Here is a 13,820-nt window from a genome sequence, read left to right as displayed (position 1 = left end):
ATTTTGACTGGTGGATTGTCCTTCATTTTTGCAGATTGGCACACAAGATGTCAAACATTTATAAATTTTGCCTGTCATCCTTCTTAAGGTGCTTGGAAGAAGGAAAAAGTATACCTCTTAATATGACTGAAAGGCAAGTTTTAAAATATTTTCTTTTAGAACTCTACATGTTTTTGAACATCTTTGTGCGCACTTGTCCATTTTTAACCTTTTTCTAGAGTGCTAGAATGGTATGTTTAATTTATTTATGTGACTGATTTTATACTAAATTTTGTGACTGTTAACATCTGGGTACTTGAACGACTACACTGTCACATATACTTCACCTGGACACTGACATTATTTACTAGAAGAATTTTATTTCTCTCATGTTTCTCTCACAAATTAAATTTTGATTTTATACTAAATTTTGTGACTGTTAGTGTCAGGGTACTCAATAACTACATTCTCATGTGTATCTATCTGATCAGTTGAATAATATTTTTCTTGAGTGACTGGCAATTATTTATGGTGTGACATGTTCCATAGCTGACATCACTGATATGTTGTGTACATGCCTCTGATGAACTATTGATGATTTATTCTCTTTCTTTGTAGAGCTGTAATTGAAGGATGCAATTTAGTGATAGTCTTTTTATAGGTAACTGGTCTTGGGTTATTTATAATTTCAAACAAAAATTATAAGTTAGATGAAATAGAAGTGATGCCTTTTGCATCAAATCCTGCATGTCGTTAATAGTAATACAAGGAAAGTAAGTCACACTCTGTTATATTCCACATTAGTGTTAGAGATGCGTTACCAGTGCTAACAGCTTTAATTTTGGTATGTTTAATTTCATCATTATTTAATGCTGAATTTGCTGCTTAAAGAATGATCATGTTCAAAAACATCATTGTAGTTAGGTTTTCCTAGGGTTTTAATGGAAATATTATGTAGGAGACAAAAGGACAAATATTTGTTATCTAAAATTTTTCACTATCAGGATTTCAAAGACATATAATAAAATTACACAATAAATTTTTGCAGGTTGACAGAATTGTTGAACAACTGGCACAGTACATATCTGCCTATGACCTTCTCGCCTTACGCGAATTATGGCAGCACCTCGATCAGAAAATGTTTTCCAAACTGGAACATCATTTTTCGCCAGGTAAACACATTTTTTATTTTCAAATTCATGTACTGTTTACTGTCCACTGAAGATGTTTCACTCATGTGGTTTTAAAACTGCAGCCACATTGAAATAGAAATCTAAGTACATGCTGGGAACTTAAATGAGTAGTAATATTAACTATTAGTAGCTAACCAAATACTGTAACGTATGATGTGTAGGAGGTCAGAGTGGCAAGCAGACAGAAAACTGAGGAGCATATTTTTTAAAAGATGGACATTGTTTACAATGGTAATACGTGGTAACCTTATTGTTTTTGGTTGCATGCCAAAGATGAACTCTTATCATTTTGCCTGACAATTTTATTTTAATAATTGCTGTTTTGTGTGCAAATTTCTGTGAGGTAAAGTATATTTCATGGCAAACTATACAAATTTACTGCTTGTGCATCACTGTTCTCATGGATTTGGAATCCAGTAGCATTCACAATAATATCTACTTAAGAACAAAGTCTTTCATAATGGCACTGTTGTATAAAACATTCTCAGACTTCTTGCCGCATCAGTTCAGGGTGAAACCTCAAGCTTTTGATGATTTCCACCATCGTCTTTGTTAGGAGCAAATGACTGTCAACATTGCTGTTGTGGTGGCCTTACATAGCCCAAAGGCAGCTTCTAATTGGTTGGTAGTTACATCATGCTGTCACAGGTGGTGTCAACATCTGTGCTGGTGGCACCACCACTCCTGCCGCAGCATAAACATTGTGACACAAATCTGTGGTTCGTCTCTGCATCGAGAGCTCGCTTCCATGCAGTGCTGAGATTATATCTGCCATCACGTTGATGGTTTTCTCACACATTCTTATTTATACAGCCTCTTTAATTATAGAGCTCCAGTGTGTGGGAGCCTAGCAATTGGCCTCAATGGAAGACCTTTGTTGTGGGCTTTAGGTAATCTGCACAGCCTAGGAGGTCTGGAGGTTGTGTTCTAAGATTCTTGTTGACATTCTTTGGTAGGCCAGAATTCGTCAGGAGCTCCACTTTTTTTCTGCTGTATGACAGGGCTGGTTCTCATTTTAGACATTTGTGCATGCTATCTTCCAACAACCATGACACTTTGCTGTTGACATTCAGTGGTATTAAGAGCAACTGTAGCATTTCCCTTGTCAGCAGGAAGCACTACAAGATCTTCATCTTTCCACACTGCATTGAGCCCCTTTCTCTCTGGGCTGCTGATGTTAGATTTGGGCAGCTTAGCTGAATACCACTGAATATCACAGCACAGTGCCATCATTGTTGTAATACAATATATACAAATGTCTAAAATGGGACTCAACTGTTTCATACAGAAGAAAAGCGGTGGAGCTCCTGAAGAATTCTGATCTACCAGAAGATATTATCAAAAATCTTTAGCCACGAGCTCGTAGACCTCCTAGGCTTTACAGATTATCTACAGTCCACAATGAAGGTATTCCATTGAGGCCAGTTGTTAGCACCATTGGTTCTCCTACCTACAGGCTGTATAAATATTTAATGAAATTGATGATGCTGATAGTTGGCTGCTGTGAACATCACATCAAAAACTCTCAGATGTTTGGAAAAATGAAACAGATTATAGTTGGCCCAAATGATATTTTAGGCAGTCTGGATGTGGTCTGACTATTTGCAAAGGTTCCTGTGGAGGCACGCTGAAAATGTTGGCAGAGCATTTTCCTCCTGAAATGATAAAAGTTGTTCCAAAATGTTGTTATGACCATCTATTTCTTGTACAGTGGCACATTTTATGAAATGATGGATGAAATAGCTATGGTTTTTCCATTGTCTCCATCAGTGGCCAACCTTTTTACAGAACTTTTTGAGGAACGTGGTTTAAATTTGGCTCCTCTTCATCCATCTTCATTTTATCATTATGTTGACAACGCATTTATGGTCTGCACACATGGTGTAGAAGCTCTTGAGCACTTCTAGGAACATATGAGCAGGATGCAACCAAACATCCGATTTGCCATTGAATCATTGAAGGAGAGAAGGCTGTCATTTTTAGATGTTCTGGTACAGTGAAAGTTAGATGGATGTCTTGGCCAATCGGTGTACCACAAGATGATACACACTAATTTATATTTTAGTGCCCAGAGTTTTCATCATCCAGTGCAGAAGAGAGCAGCTTTAAATACACTAATAGACAGAGCAAAAGCCATCTCTAATGAAGACCACTTGGATTCTGAAATCAGTCATCTGAAGTATGTGTTCTGAAAGAATGGCTATGGGTCACATGAAATAAAGTCAGCATTATCCAAGAAAAGAAAGCATGAAAATGTCAGACATTCAAGTGATGAGCCACTGACTGCATTCCTACTCTTCTGCAGCACTATATCAAACAAAGTAGGCAGAGTCCTGGGAAGACGAGCTGATGCTATGCACTGTTAAGGACGGTCTCGCCCTCAGGATTCCTGGGATTTACATCATCCCACAGGAGTGCAGGAACAATTATAGTGGTCTTTCTATCCACTCTGTTTCCGACCACTCTGCAGAACATCAATGGCACATTAAAAATCAAGAACTGGAGAAATCTGCAGTCGCTCAGCACAGCCTAACAAACATAGTTTGATGAAAGAAAAGTTTTGTCCTAGTCTCCCGCATAATGGAGCTCTATAATTAAAGAGGCTGTAGAAATAAGAATGTGTGAGAAATCTATCAGCATGACGGCAGATAAAATCTTAGCAATGCATGGAAGCGAGCTTTCAGTGCAGAGAAGAACCATAGATTTTTGTCGCAATGTTTATGCCACGGTGGGAATGGTGGTGTCACCAGCACAGATGTTGACACCACATGCGACAGCATGACATAACTACCAACCAATTAGAAGCTGTCCTTGGGTTATATAAGGCCACCATAGCAGTAATGTTGACAAGTCAGTTGTTCCTGACAAAGGCGATGGTAGAAATTGTCGAAAACTTGAGGTGTTATGTTGGACTGATGTGTCAAGAAGTCCAAGAATGTTTTATACATAGTATGTACTCATTATATCTTGATAGTGTTCCAGTGTCATTCAGTAATACAGTCTGTTTCAGGAGGAATGGTCAATATTCAGGGATTTGACATGAAGAATCATTTTAAAAAAAAAGTCTAGGAAATGTTGACACTAAAGTGCTTATATTAAGAGCTGCGAGCACTTCCTCAGTTGTGATACTGTGAAACAAATCTCTTCTACTGCAAGCTCATTGCTTTCCATGTTTTGGGAGGAGGTAGCATGGAGCAAAATGAGTAAGAATTTTCCAGAGATTTATTTCACAGTATCGAAGATGATGAAGTGCTCATAGCTCTTAAGGCATGCATTTTAGAGCCCATGTTTACTAACTTTTTCGCTTTGAATGATCATTCCTGTCAATTTCCTGAATACTGACCATTCCTCCTGTCACTCCATATGTATGCAAGTTTTGTCGTGATCACAAATTATAACTCTTCTCCAGATTTAATTACTATAGATAACATATCATAAGCAGTGTAGACAACAATTTACATTTTGTGTACTTTTACAAATAAAACTTGTATAATTAGATTGTGTGATCCACACTTGACCATGTAAAGCTGTAGAAAACATGTTTTATGCAGTTATACTGGCTGTGTCACTTCGCTGTCTTCCTATAAATACCATACATAAGTTCATACAAGCATACATCATGTTTTTCAAATTCCATCATGAAGGAGAGCTCTCAAGTATATGAAAGGAGACAAGTTATACATTAAGAGCAGAAGCAGCTACTGCATGCATCTACTTCAAAGTATACTAAAAAGAATTTACAACTGTTGCTAATCTGCTCACACTGATAATTACAAAAATCACTTGTAAATTACTTTACATTCTTACCTCAGTTTATGAGATATGATGGGCGTTTGAAAAGTCCATGCAGAGTCCAAGAGATGGCACCATCGGCGTGTATCAAGATCATGTTTAGTTAGTAGCATCTTTGGAAAGAATGCACACCAAGTTTCAATCATATTAGTCTATTTCTCTGTGGTTGGTATTCGTGTGAATCAAGGAAGTTGAGTGATTGTCAAAAAATGGATGAAAAAGAATTTCGTGTGGTGATTAAACATTACTTTATGAAAGGCAAAATGCCTCAGGAGACTAAAGAGAAGCTTGATAAACATTACGGTAACTCTGCATCTTCGATTAGAACAGTTTATTTGTGGTTTCAAAATTTTCGGAGTGGCCATATGAGCACAAGTGATGCTGAATATTCTGGACACCCTGTGCATAAGCATTTGGGCTTAAAAAAGCTATCCGCAAGATGGGTTTTGCAGTTGCTCACGCTTGACCAAAAATGGAATCATGTGAAGTGTTGTAAGGATGGTTTGCAGCTGTTCAGGAAGAATCCGCTGGACTTAAAGCATCGTTTTGTCACTGTGAATGAAACATGGATATGTTACTATACTCTTGAGACCAAACAACAATCTAAACAGTGGGATACCAAGGGGGAATCTGCACCAAAAAAGGTGAGACCAAACAACAATCTAAACAATGGGATACCGAGGAAGAATCTGCATCAAAAAAGGTGAAGACCATTCCTTCAGCCGGAAAGGTTATGGCGACTGTCTTTTGGTATTTGCGAGGGATAATGGTCATTGACTATCTGGAAAAGGGTAAAACTATTACAGGTGCATATTATTAATTGTTGTCGGACCATTTGAAAACCAAGCTGCAAGAAAAACGTCAGCAATTGGACCGCAAAAAAGTCCTTTTCCATCACGACAATGCACCAGCACACACCTCAGCAGTTGTGGTCACAAAATTAATGGAAATAGGATTCCAACTTGTTCCACACATCCATTCTCAACAGCCCTTTTCCATGCCTGGCCACACAAAACATCAGGGATGAGCCGTAAAGTGGGATGTACTCGTGGGTGGCACAGTTATGAATTCTCTCGAAAGCTTGTCTTCTGAACACTGGTGGAAGAAACGGGCAAGGTCACACGTGAGAGACCCTGCAGTAGAGCTCGAGATATCCCAGAACATCAATGAGCTGCAGTTGTAATGCTGATGCGTTGTCGTCAATGTATGTTCGGTGTTTCTGTCTTCTTCTTGTGCTCAGGCCAGTGCGGAAAAGTCGATAGGACTTGTCACACTGCTGACGCATGAAAGAAGGTCGGCCAGAACATTGTCGATACCCGAAATGTGTTTGATGTCAGAAGTGAACTGAGCTATGAACTCTAGATGGCTGAACTGACAAGGAGAGCAGTTGGCACTGTTACATCTGAATGCAAAAGTCAGTGGTCTACGGTCCGTGAATATCGTGAACACTTGGGCTTCAACTTCAGAATGCAAGTATTTCAGTGTGTCATGTACTTATCAGGACATCATGATCGTATGTGCTCCACTTTCTCTGCATGGTGACGGTTTTTGGGAAGAGTATGCCAGTGGTTGGCACGAACCATCTGCCACTACTGTAGAGCTGTGCCAATAGCTATATAGGTTGCATCTACAAATAATGCAAGAGGTGCATTGAATTTAGGATGAGCTAGAAGCTCTGCATTAGCCATATTCTGTTTCACGGCCTCAAATGCGGAACATGCAGCCTCAGTCCACTGCACTGTGACCACTGAGCACCGCAGTCAGTGGTTCCTGCAATTCAGCTGCACGAGGCATGTGGAAATGATAAAAATTTAGCATACCAAGGAATCGATGCAATTCCTTGATTGTGGTTGCCCTAGGTAACTTTAAAATTGCATCAGCCTTCTATGTCAGAGCTAGGGAGCCCACAGCAGAGATTCTGTGTCCCAAGAAGATCACTTTAGATTGTCCGAAAACACATTTAGCAACATTCAGCACGACTCTGTAATACTCCAAATGCTTGAACACCTTTTGTAAGTGTTGTTCGTGTTGTTCCTCAGAGAACATGAGCACATCGTCCTGGTATGCAAAACAGAATGGGAGGCCTTGAGGAACAGACTCAATGAATCTTTGCCACGAGTGCACTGCATTTCATTATGCGAATGTCATATACATACTCTCAACCAGGCTGAACAGTGTCATAATAGCGGTCTTCGTAATGTCTTCTTTATCTGAGTGTAAGCTTCAGCACAGTCTAAGATGCTGAATATTGTTGCACCGTTTAATAAGTAGTTGTAGTCACTTAGTGATGACGGAGGATATCGGTCCAGCACTGTTCTCATGTTCAGCACACAATAATCTCCACATGGGTCCTAGGCCCCACCTTTCTTTTTTTTTCACCAGATGTAAGGCGGAGAACCACAGACTGTTTGATGGTCTAATTGCCCTGCAGCATGGTGTCAAATTCAACTTTCGTGATTCCAAGGTCCAGTGCCAAACGTCTAGTTCAGCATGACTCTGATGGTCCATCCATCATCTTTATGTCATGCACTGCATTGTGTTGAATTTGTTAAGATGTACCAGGTGATCTGGCCAAATTCAGAAACAGCTTTAACAACAAAGTGTGTTCACCCTCAGGTGTCTGAACAAGCTTTTCATTGTGGATGGTTGCACTCCAATGAAAACCAGTGACAGTTAAACCAGTAACACTGTCCAACACCTGTGCGTTTGTCATGTCTGACAAGAGGTAGTAATATGCCAGGAGATCTGCGCTGATGATCGCTTCTATGACGTCTGCAACAGTGAAATTCCTTTTGAATAAACAATGTAAACCTAACTTCAGCTCCATTCACCAGATTCTGGGGGTCGCAATAGTCAGATTATTGGCAGCTGTCAGACAGAAGGCAGTTGCTGGCCTACAGCGATGCAATGAAGACCGGGGCAGGATGCTGAGGTCAGAACCAGTTTCTATGAGAAATCTGAGGCCAGAACCTCTGTCGCTGATGCAGTAGATTCTCACCGTGTGCAGGCGCACATTATCTTGGTGAAATGTAAACCCAGGATGGCCTGCAATGAAAGGCAACGAAACAGGGGATAGAATACTGTGGGTGTACCTCTGAGCTTCGAGGGTGCCGCAAATGACAACCAAAGAGCTCCTTCTATAAAACGAAATGACACCCCAGACCATCACTCCTGGGTGTTGGGCCATATGATGAGCAACAGCCAAGTTCGTATCCCACTACTGTCTGGCGTGCCTCCAGACACGTCTTTGCTGGTCATTGGTGCTCAGCTTGAAGTGGGACACGTCATTGAAGATAGTTCTACTCCAGTCATTGAGGTTCTAGGCTGAAGGTTTGTCTGGAGATGCCCAAGACAGCAGAGGGATACCAATCTGTCACCTACCGTACAGCCTGATTACCAAGAGTCGTGGTGTGGGATACAATTTCTTTTCATAACAGAGCTCCTTTGGTTGTTATCAAAGGCACACTTACTGCACAGCAGTATGTCGGTGGCATTTTATACCCTGTTTTGTTGCCTTTCGTGACAAGCCATCCTTGGCTTCCATTTCAACAAGACAAAGCCCGCTCACACACAGCAAGAGTTTCTGCTGCTTGTCTTTGTGCTTGCTAAACCCTGCCTTGACCAGCAAGGTCACCAGATCCCTCCCCAGTTGAGAACTTTAGGAGGATTATAGGCAGCGCCCTCCAGCCACCTAGGGATTCTGACGATCTAGTGTGTCAGTTGGACAGACTGTGGTACAGTATCACTCGGGAGGAAATCCAACAACTCTGTGAATCAAAATGTCATGCCAAGTAAATGCTTGCATAAGGGCCAGAGGCGGAGCAATGTGTTACTGACTTGCTCAATTTGTGAAACTCTTTTTCTTGAAAAAAATCATCCAAGTTTCCTGAAATTGTAATTTGTTTTTCCATACATGTCAATTGCATCTGCCGATATCCATCCCATTTGGTTAATTACTTTGTGGTGCATCAATCCCGTGCCCTCCCCCCCCCCCCCCCTCCCCCCCTGCCCCCCTAGAGTGTAAATGTCGACAGCTGCGAATAAAGTTGCGTGAATGCTGTACCATCTATCAATTTTTTGTGCTGCTACAGATTTCACTGTTTTGATACAGTACTCATTTGACTGTGGGTGAAAGCAGACAACAGTGGCTTCAGAAATGGTTGGTTCCATCATTTGTGAAAAGCATGCTGCAATTCGATTATTCTGTAGAAAAGGATCCTGCTGCTGAAGATGAAAGCATTGTCGTGAAGCCAAACAACCAACTATAAACAGAGAAAATAGTAAATTATATTTTTGTGAAACTTACTTAGTTTGCACAAATTGGCTAGCTTTAAATTTTGACAAAACATAGCTCATTTACTTTTGTACTGTCAAAAGTATCTCATTTCTTATTAGTATGGTAAGAAAAGTTCTGGCAGATTGTCAATAATTAGAAGTAAAGTATAAACTTCCTGAAAATCTGAAATGAGCTGCCAAGAGACACACAAAAAAACAATGAAAACTTGACTAATTTTTGGATGAATCCTTTGTTCAAGTTAGAGTACACATTTTTGCAGTGCCACGTGTGCATACTCCAGAGAAGAAAGGGATCTGACGACAACGGTCAGGCACTAAAGAAAAATGAATGTTGTTATGTGGACTGTATGCCACGCTATCTCAATTTAAGTACTAACTTATGCTTTTGGTGAAGCATTGAAGCATCATGTTTGAACATGTTGTCTGAAAAGCTCTGCTAATTATCACTTGTTGCGAGTTTATAACTTATTTGAATGTAGAAGAATTATGGAAACAGTGTTTTGTGATTTTGTAGCGAATTATTTAAATGTAGAAGCTCTCTCATAGCCCTCACCCTGCATTCGGAAACGATGTTCACAGTTAAATATGTGGCACTGCATAACAGGACCACTACATCAAGAGAAAGCAAGAAGGCGACCGGGAAATTTGGAAAAGAAGCTAACTGTTATTACACGGGAATGAGTAAAAACTTGGTGCCTTGCAATATGTCAATAACTTAAAGTCAACTCACAACAAGGAAAACCACCTCAGGTTCTGGCCTCACCTTCTATGACAGGTTGAAGGCCACAAAGAGCTAAAGACTACTGTTGTCAGCTGGTTCATCTCTCAGGTTGAGACCTTCTAGACAGATCAGATGAGGCAACTAGTGCAGCTTTGTGAAATGTGCATAGATCAGGACAATGATTATATGGAAAAGTGAAGTAGGTTTCTAGGAAACAAAAATTGTCGATAAAAGTTGACGTGCGTGCGTGTGTGTGTGTGTGTGTGTGAGAGAGAGAGAGAGAGAGAGAGAGAGAGAGAGAGAGAGAGATTTATTGTGGGTGAGGGGACTTTATTTTTCAAATACACCTTGCAGTAATGGTGGTGGTAAGGTGGTGGTTGATGATGACCATTACACCCATTCTGGGTGTCTTTGGTTATTTACATATATGTATATCCTTTGTCTTATATTAGTAACAATTGTCATTCTGAACCTGATGATGTATGAAGTAAAGACCACTGTTGCCACTGTTTATATGTTAGGTGTATCATTTTCTCTATTTTTCAGCCTTCCTCTTGACTTTCTTGCTTAAATTTTGCCCCTGACACATGATTAGTTTCACACAACATTTGAGTTTTCATTGTTTGTTTATCAACTAATCCAATGACAAACAATTTTTCATTTTTTGTATTTGCAGCTGTTAAAAAAATGGAAAATGCTGTACTGAAATTGTACCTTGTGAATGCTGTCACTAATAACAAACCTGAGAAAGTTACGGACTTTTTCGCGAAAATGACTCCTGAACTCAGTAGTCAGTCTGAGTGGAAAGAATGGTTTAGTAAGTACTAGATTCATGTTATTGCTGAACTTTCCCTCATGTGGACCTACTCCTTAATGTGTGTGTATTTTTGTATACTCCCCTGTGTAATATGAATTTTAAATCTTTCTTCCTTCATAGTGTTGCCATTCATTAAATGTCCAGAGGAAAACCCCACCTTTGCTGTTCATTTTACACGCCAGTGGCAGGATACTCTCTTTGTATCCTTGCACAATTTCCTTGCAATGATTTTTCAGGTAAGAAAAGGTAAGCTTTATTTTATATCAATAAGAAAAGTGCAATTGTAGCTGCAATTGGCCAGTATTTCTAGATCATTAACCTTCATCTACAGATGCTGTATGATGGAAGGATAAAAAGTTCATGGCTTGGCAGTGAAAGACTGATCTGCTTTTCATCTCATATTTAGATACTAAACACTTTCAAGGCCCTAATTTCTAGCTGTGGCTTTAGGTGGAAATCTGAGGGCGCCAAATATGGCATTTAGGCTGTTTTTTTTTTTTTCAACCATTAGTATTTCTAATTTCCTGATTTTTTTTCCCCCATCCAAAGCATCTTTGTGGTCAGGTGTATTGTGTGATACTTTTTTTATTCCCATTTATTTACATTTCATCCAGTCATCTTCTCATGTATTGGATCAGCCAGTTGTTCCAGAAGACTTAATGAATCCACCAGTTATTTTATCCTTTACTTTTCTGCAATTTGCAATAGACTTTAAAGCTTTAGCTTTTGTAACAAAGCCATGAGCTTCCATCCACTGTTTTGATTGCTATTTTGTTCCTGATATGAAGTAATGGATCAGTATCCTCCAGCCATTATTATTATTAGCAACAATTTAGTGCACAAAATCTGCTGAATTCTTCGGTATGAACATTGCAAAGATATTCATTATTGGCTAGAGTTCAATAAATTTGCATCAGTTTGTAAAAAATTTTCTCATTGTTAATTATTCATGTAAAATGTGTCATACTCCTCCTTTTGCTGTGCCTTTGGTGTTTGCCATTTATACGCTTTTAACTGCTGTTCACCCAACAGCGTATAGTGCAATTTTTAAATATTTTTGGAGAGGTAGCTCTGTATTAACTTTCATCATGTATGGATGAATTTTGTGTCTGTCTATTAATTTGAACTAAACACAGACAACATATGTACTTTAAAAAATCATTTAAACAAAAGTATTCCATAGAGCAAGCTGTCATGAATTGCATTGCCATGCACTATGTACAAATATAACAAAAACAAAAATTTTATCAACGTCATCTGAGCTCTGATCTCAGTCGCATATTGAGTACGTGTCATATTTCCTTTACATTAATGCTGTTCAGTACCAAAACCGAGAGTGCAGTTGTTAATTTCTTCGCATGCACCCCTTACATTCTGGTCATAATATCACTCACTACTATTAAAATATGTTTCTGCAATACTGAGCATTTGGAGAAATCTTTGAGAATATTCAACTGACAATGTCGCTATTGTGGCACGGTTGACAGCGACATGATTGTTTACCGCAATGTTGCATCCTGAATACTGAGAATCGTCCATATGCTACTTCCAATGTACGAGATGTTTCGCACCTGTGATTGGCTGAGAGTGCAAGTATATGTGAATGAAATTTTTGTTATAGCTGTGGAAACTTTAATGATATGCTTTGACATATTTAATTGTTCACTAGTCTGAAACATAAACTATAGTTATTAAGGTTCTGAGAGTGTTCCTATTGATAGATATAGAAAACTAAATTTCTTACCTAAGGTCTATAGTGCCCCCCAGTTTAATTCTATTGGTTGTGATAACACCTCTTTCATCCATAAGTTTTGTTGATAAGACCATTTTTAAAACTAACTACACCCTCTTATCTCACCAGTTGTACTATAAAAATACTGATGGAGAAAACAGCTATGTTTATACAGGGGAGGGACAAAAAATGGAAACACAAAAATACAACACATTACAATGCCTGACACGGTGTAAGAAACTTGTTGGTATTGAAAACAGCTTCCAGTCATATCAGAATTGATAAATGCAGGTACTGTGTGATTTCCAAGGGAAACTTGTACCACTCTTCCTGCAAATTAGTAGCAAGTTCATGTGACAGTGACAGAGATGGATAGTGACAATGCACCCTTCTCTCTGAAGTAGACCACGGAGGGCTTAATAATATTAAGATCTGGGTGCCGTGGTGGCCAGGGGAGATGTGACAGTTCATCCTTGTGCTCACAAAATCTGTCATGGGTGATGTGAGCTTTGTGAACAGGGGTCTTCTCATCTTGCAACAGTGTGTCACTACTGGGGAACAAACATTGTACTGTGAGATGGAAGTGATCAGCCAAAATGATCACATAATCCTTGGGTGTAATGCAGACTTGCAGAATAACCGTGGGGCCCATGGAATACCACGATATGGCTGCCAAAATCATCACTGAATCCTCGCCGTATTTCGCTGTTGGGACACTGGCCAGAAGTTGGAAACAGTCATCTGACTGAATGACTTTCTTCCATTGCTCTATAGCCCAGATTTTATGGCTTTGACACCACATTTTTCTGTTATAGGTATTTGCATCACTGACAAGTGGTTTTGGAATTCCAGTTCACCCTGCAGTTAACCTGCTTATGGAGCTTCGTTCATGTTGTTTGCTGCTGACAGGGTCCACGAGTGTGACATTTAGTTCTGCAGCGACTTTTGCAGCTTCATCCTCTTATTTTTCATCACAGTCTTCTTCAATGACTGTCTGTCATGATCACTCATCGCACTCTTTCACTTGTGTTGTGACTTACTGGATTATGTTTTCCCTCTTCCCCTGTGTGCGGTATAAATCTTCGCTATACAGTGCCTCTTGAAACACCAAACACTGCGGCTTCCTTGTTTATGGAAGCACCCACCATACGTGCACCAAAAATTTGTCCACAGACGAATTCACGTAGCTCTGACATAATGGACACACAGTTATGCAGAACACTGTTATGACCATGACTGATACTATCAACTTATTGCAGACATTGCACAGGTGCCACTTGTGGTCAAATG

The 13,820-nt window shown here is 39.6% G+C and overlaps 1 protein-coding gene across 1 annotated transcript in view; it reads left to right on the top strand.

Moving 5' to 3' along the window:
* The window catches only part of LOC126176787 (WD repeat-containing protein 91), a 193,204-nt gene that overhangs the window by 36,888 nt on the left and 142,496 nt on the right, over positions 1-13,820 (top strand). The window contains exons 2-4 of the mRNA XM_049923959.1: positions 1,028-1,151; positions 10,658-10,798; positions 10,919-11,034. Coding sequence (XP_049779916.1) covers positions 1,028-1,151; positions 10,658-10,798; positions 10,919-11,034 — 381 coding nt within the window. The remainder of the gene's footprint in view (positions 1-1,027; positions 1,152-10,657; positions 10,799-10,918; positions 11,035-13,820) is intronic.

This window comes from Schistocerca cancellata, chromosome 3 (genome assembly GCF_023864275.1).
Source record: "Schistocerca cancellata isolate TAMUIC-IGC-003103 chromosome 3, iqSchCanc2.1, whole genome shotgun sequence".
In the NCBI taxonomy this organism is placed as follows: Eukaryota; Metazoa; Arthropoda; class Insecta; order Orthoptera; family Acrididae; genus Schistocerca; species Schistocerca cancellata.
This window is presented reverse-complemented; position numbering and strand designations above follow the sequence as displayed.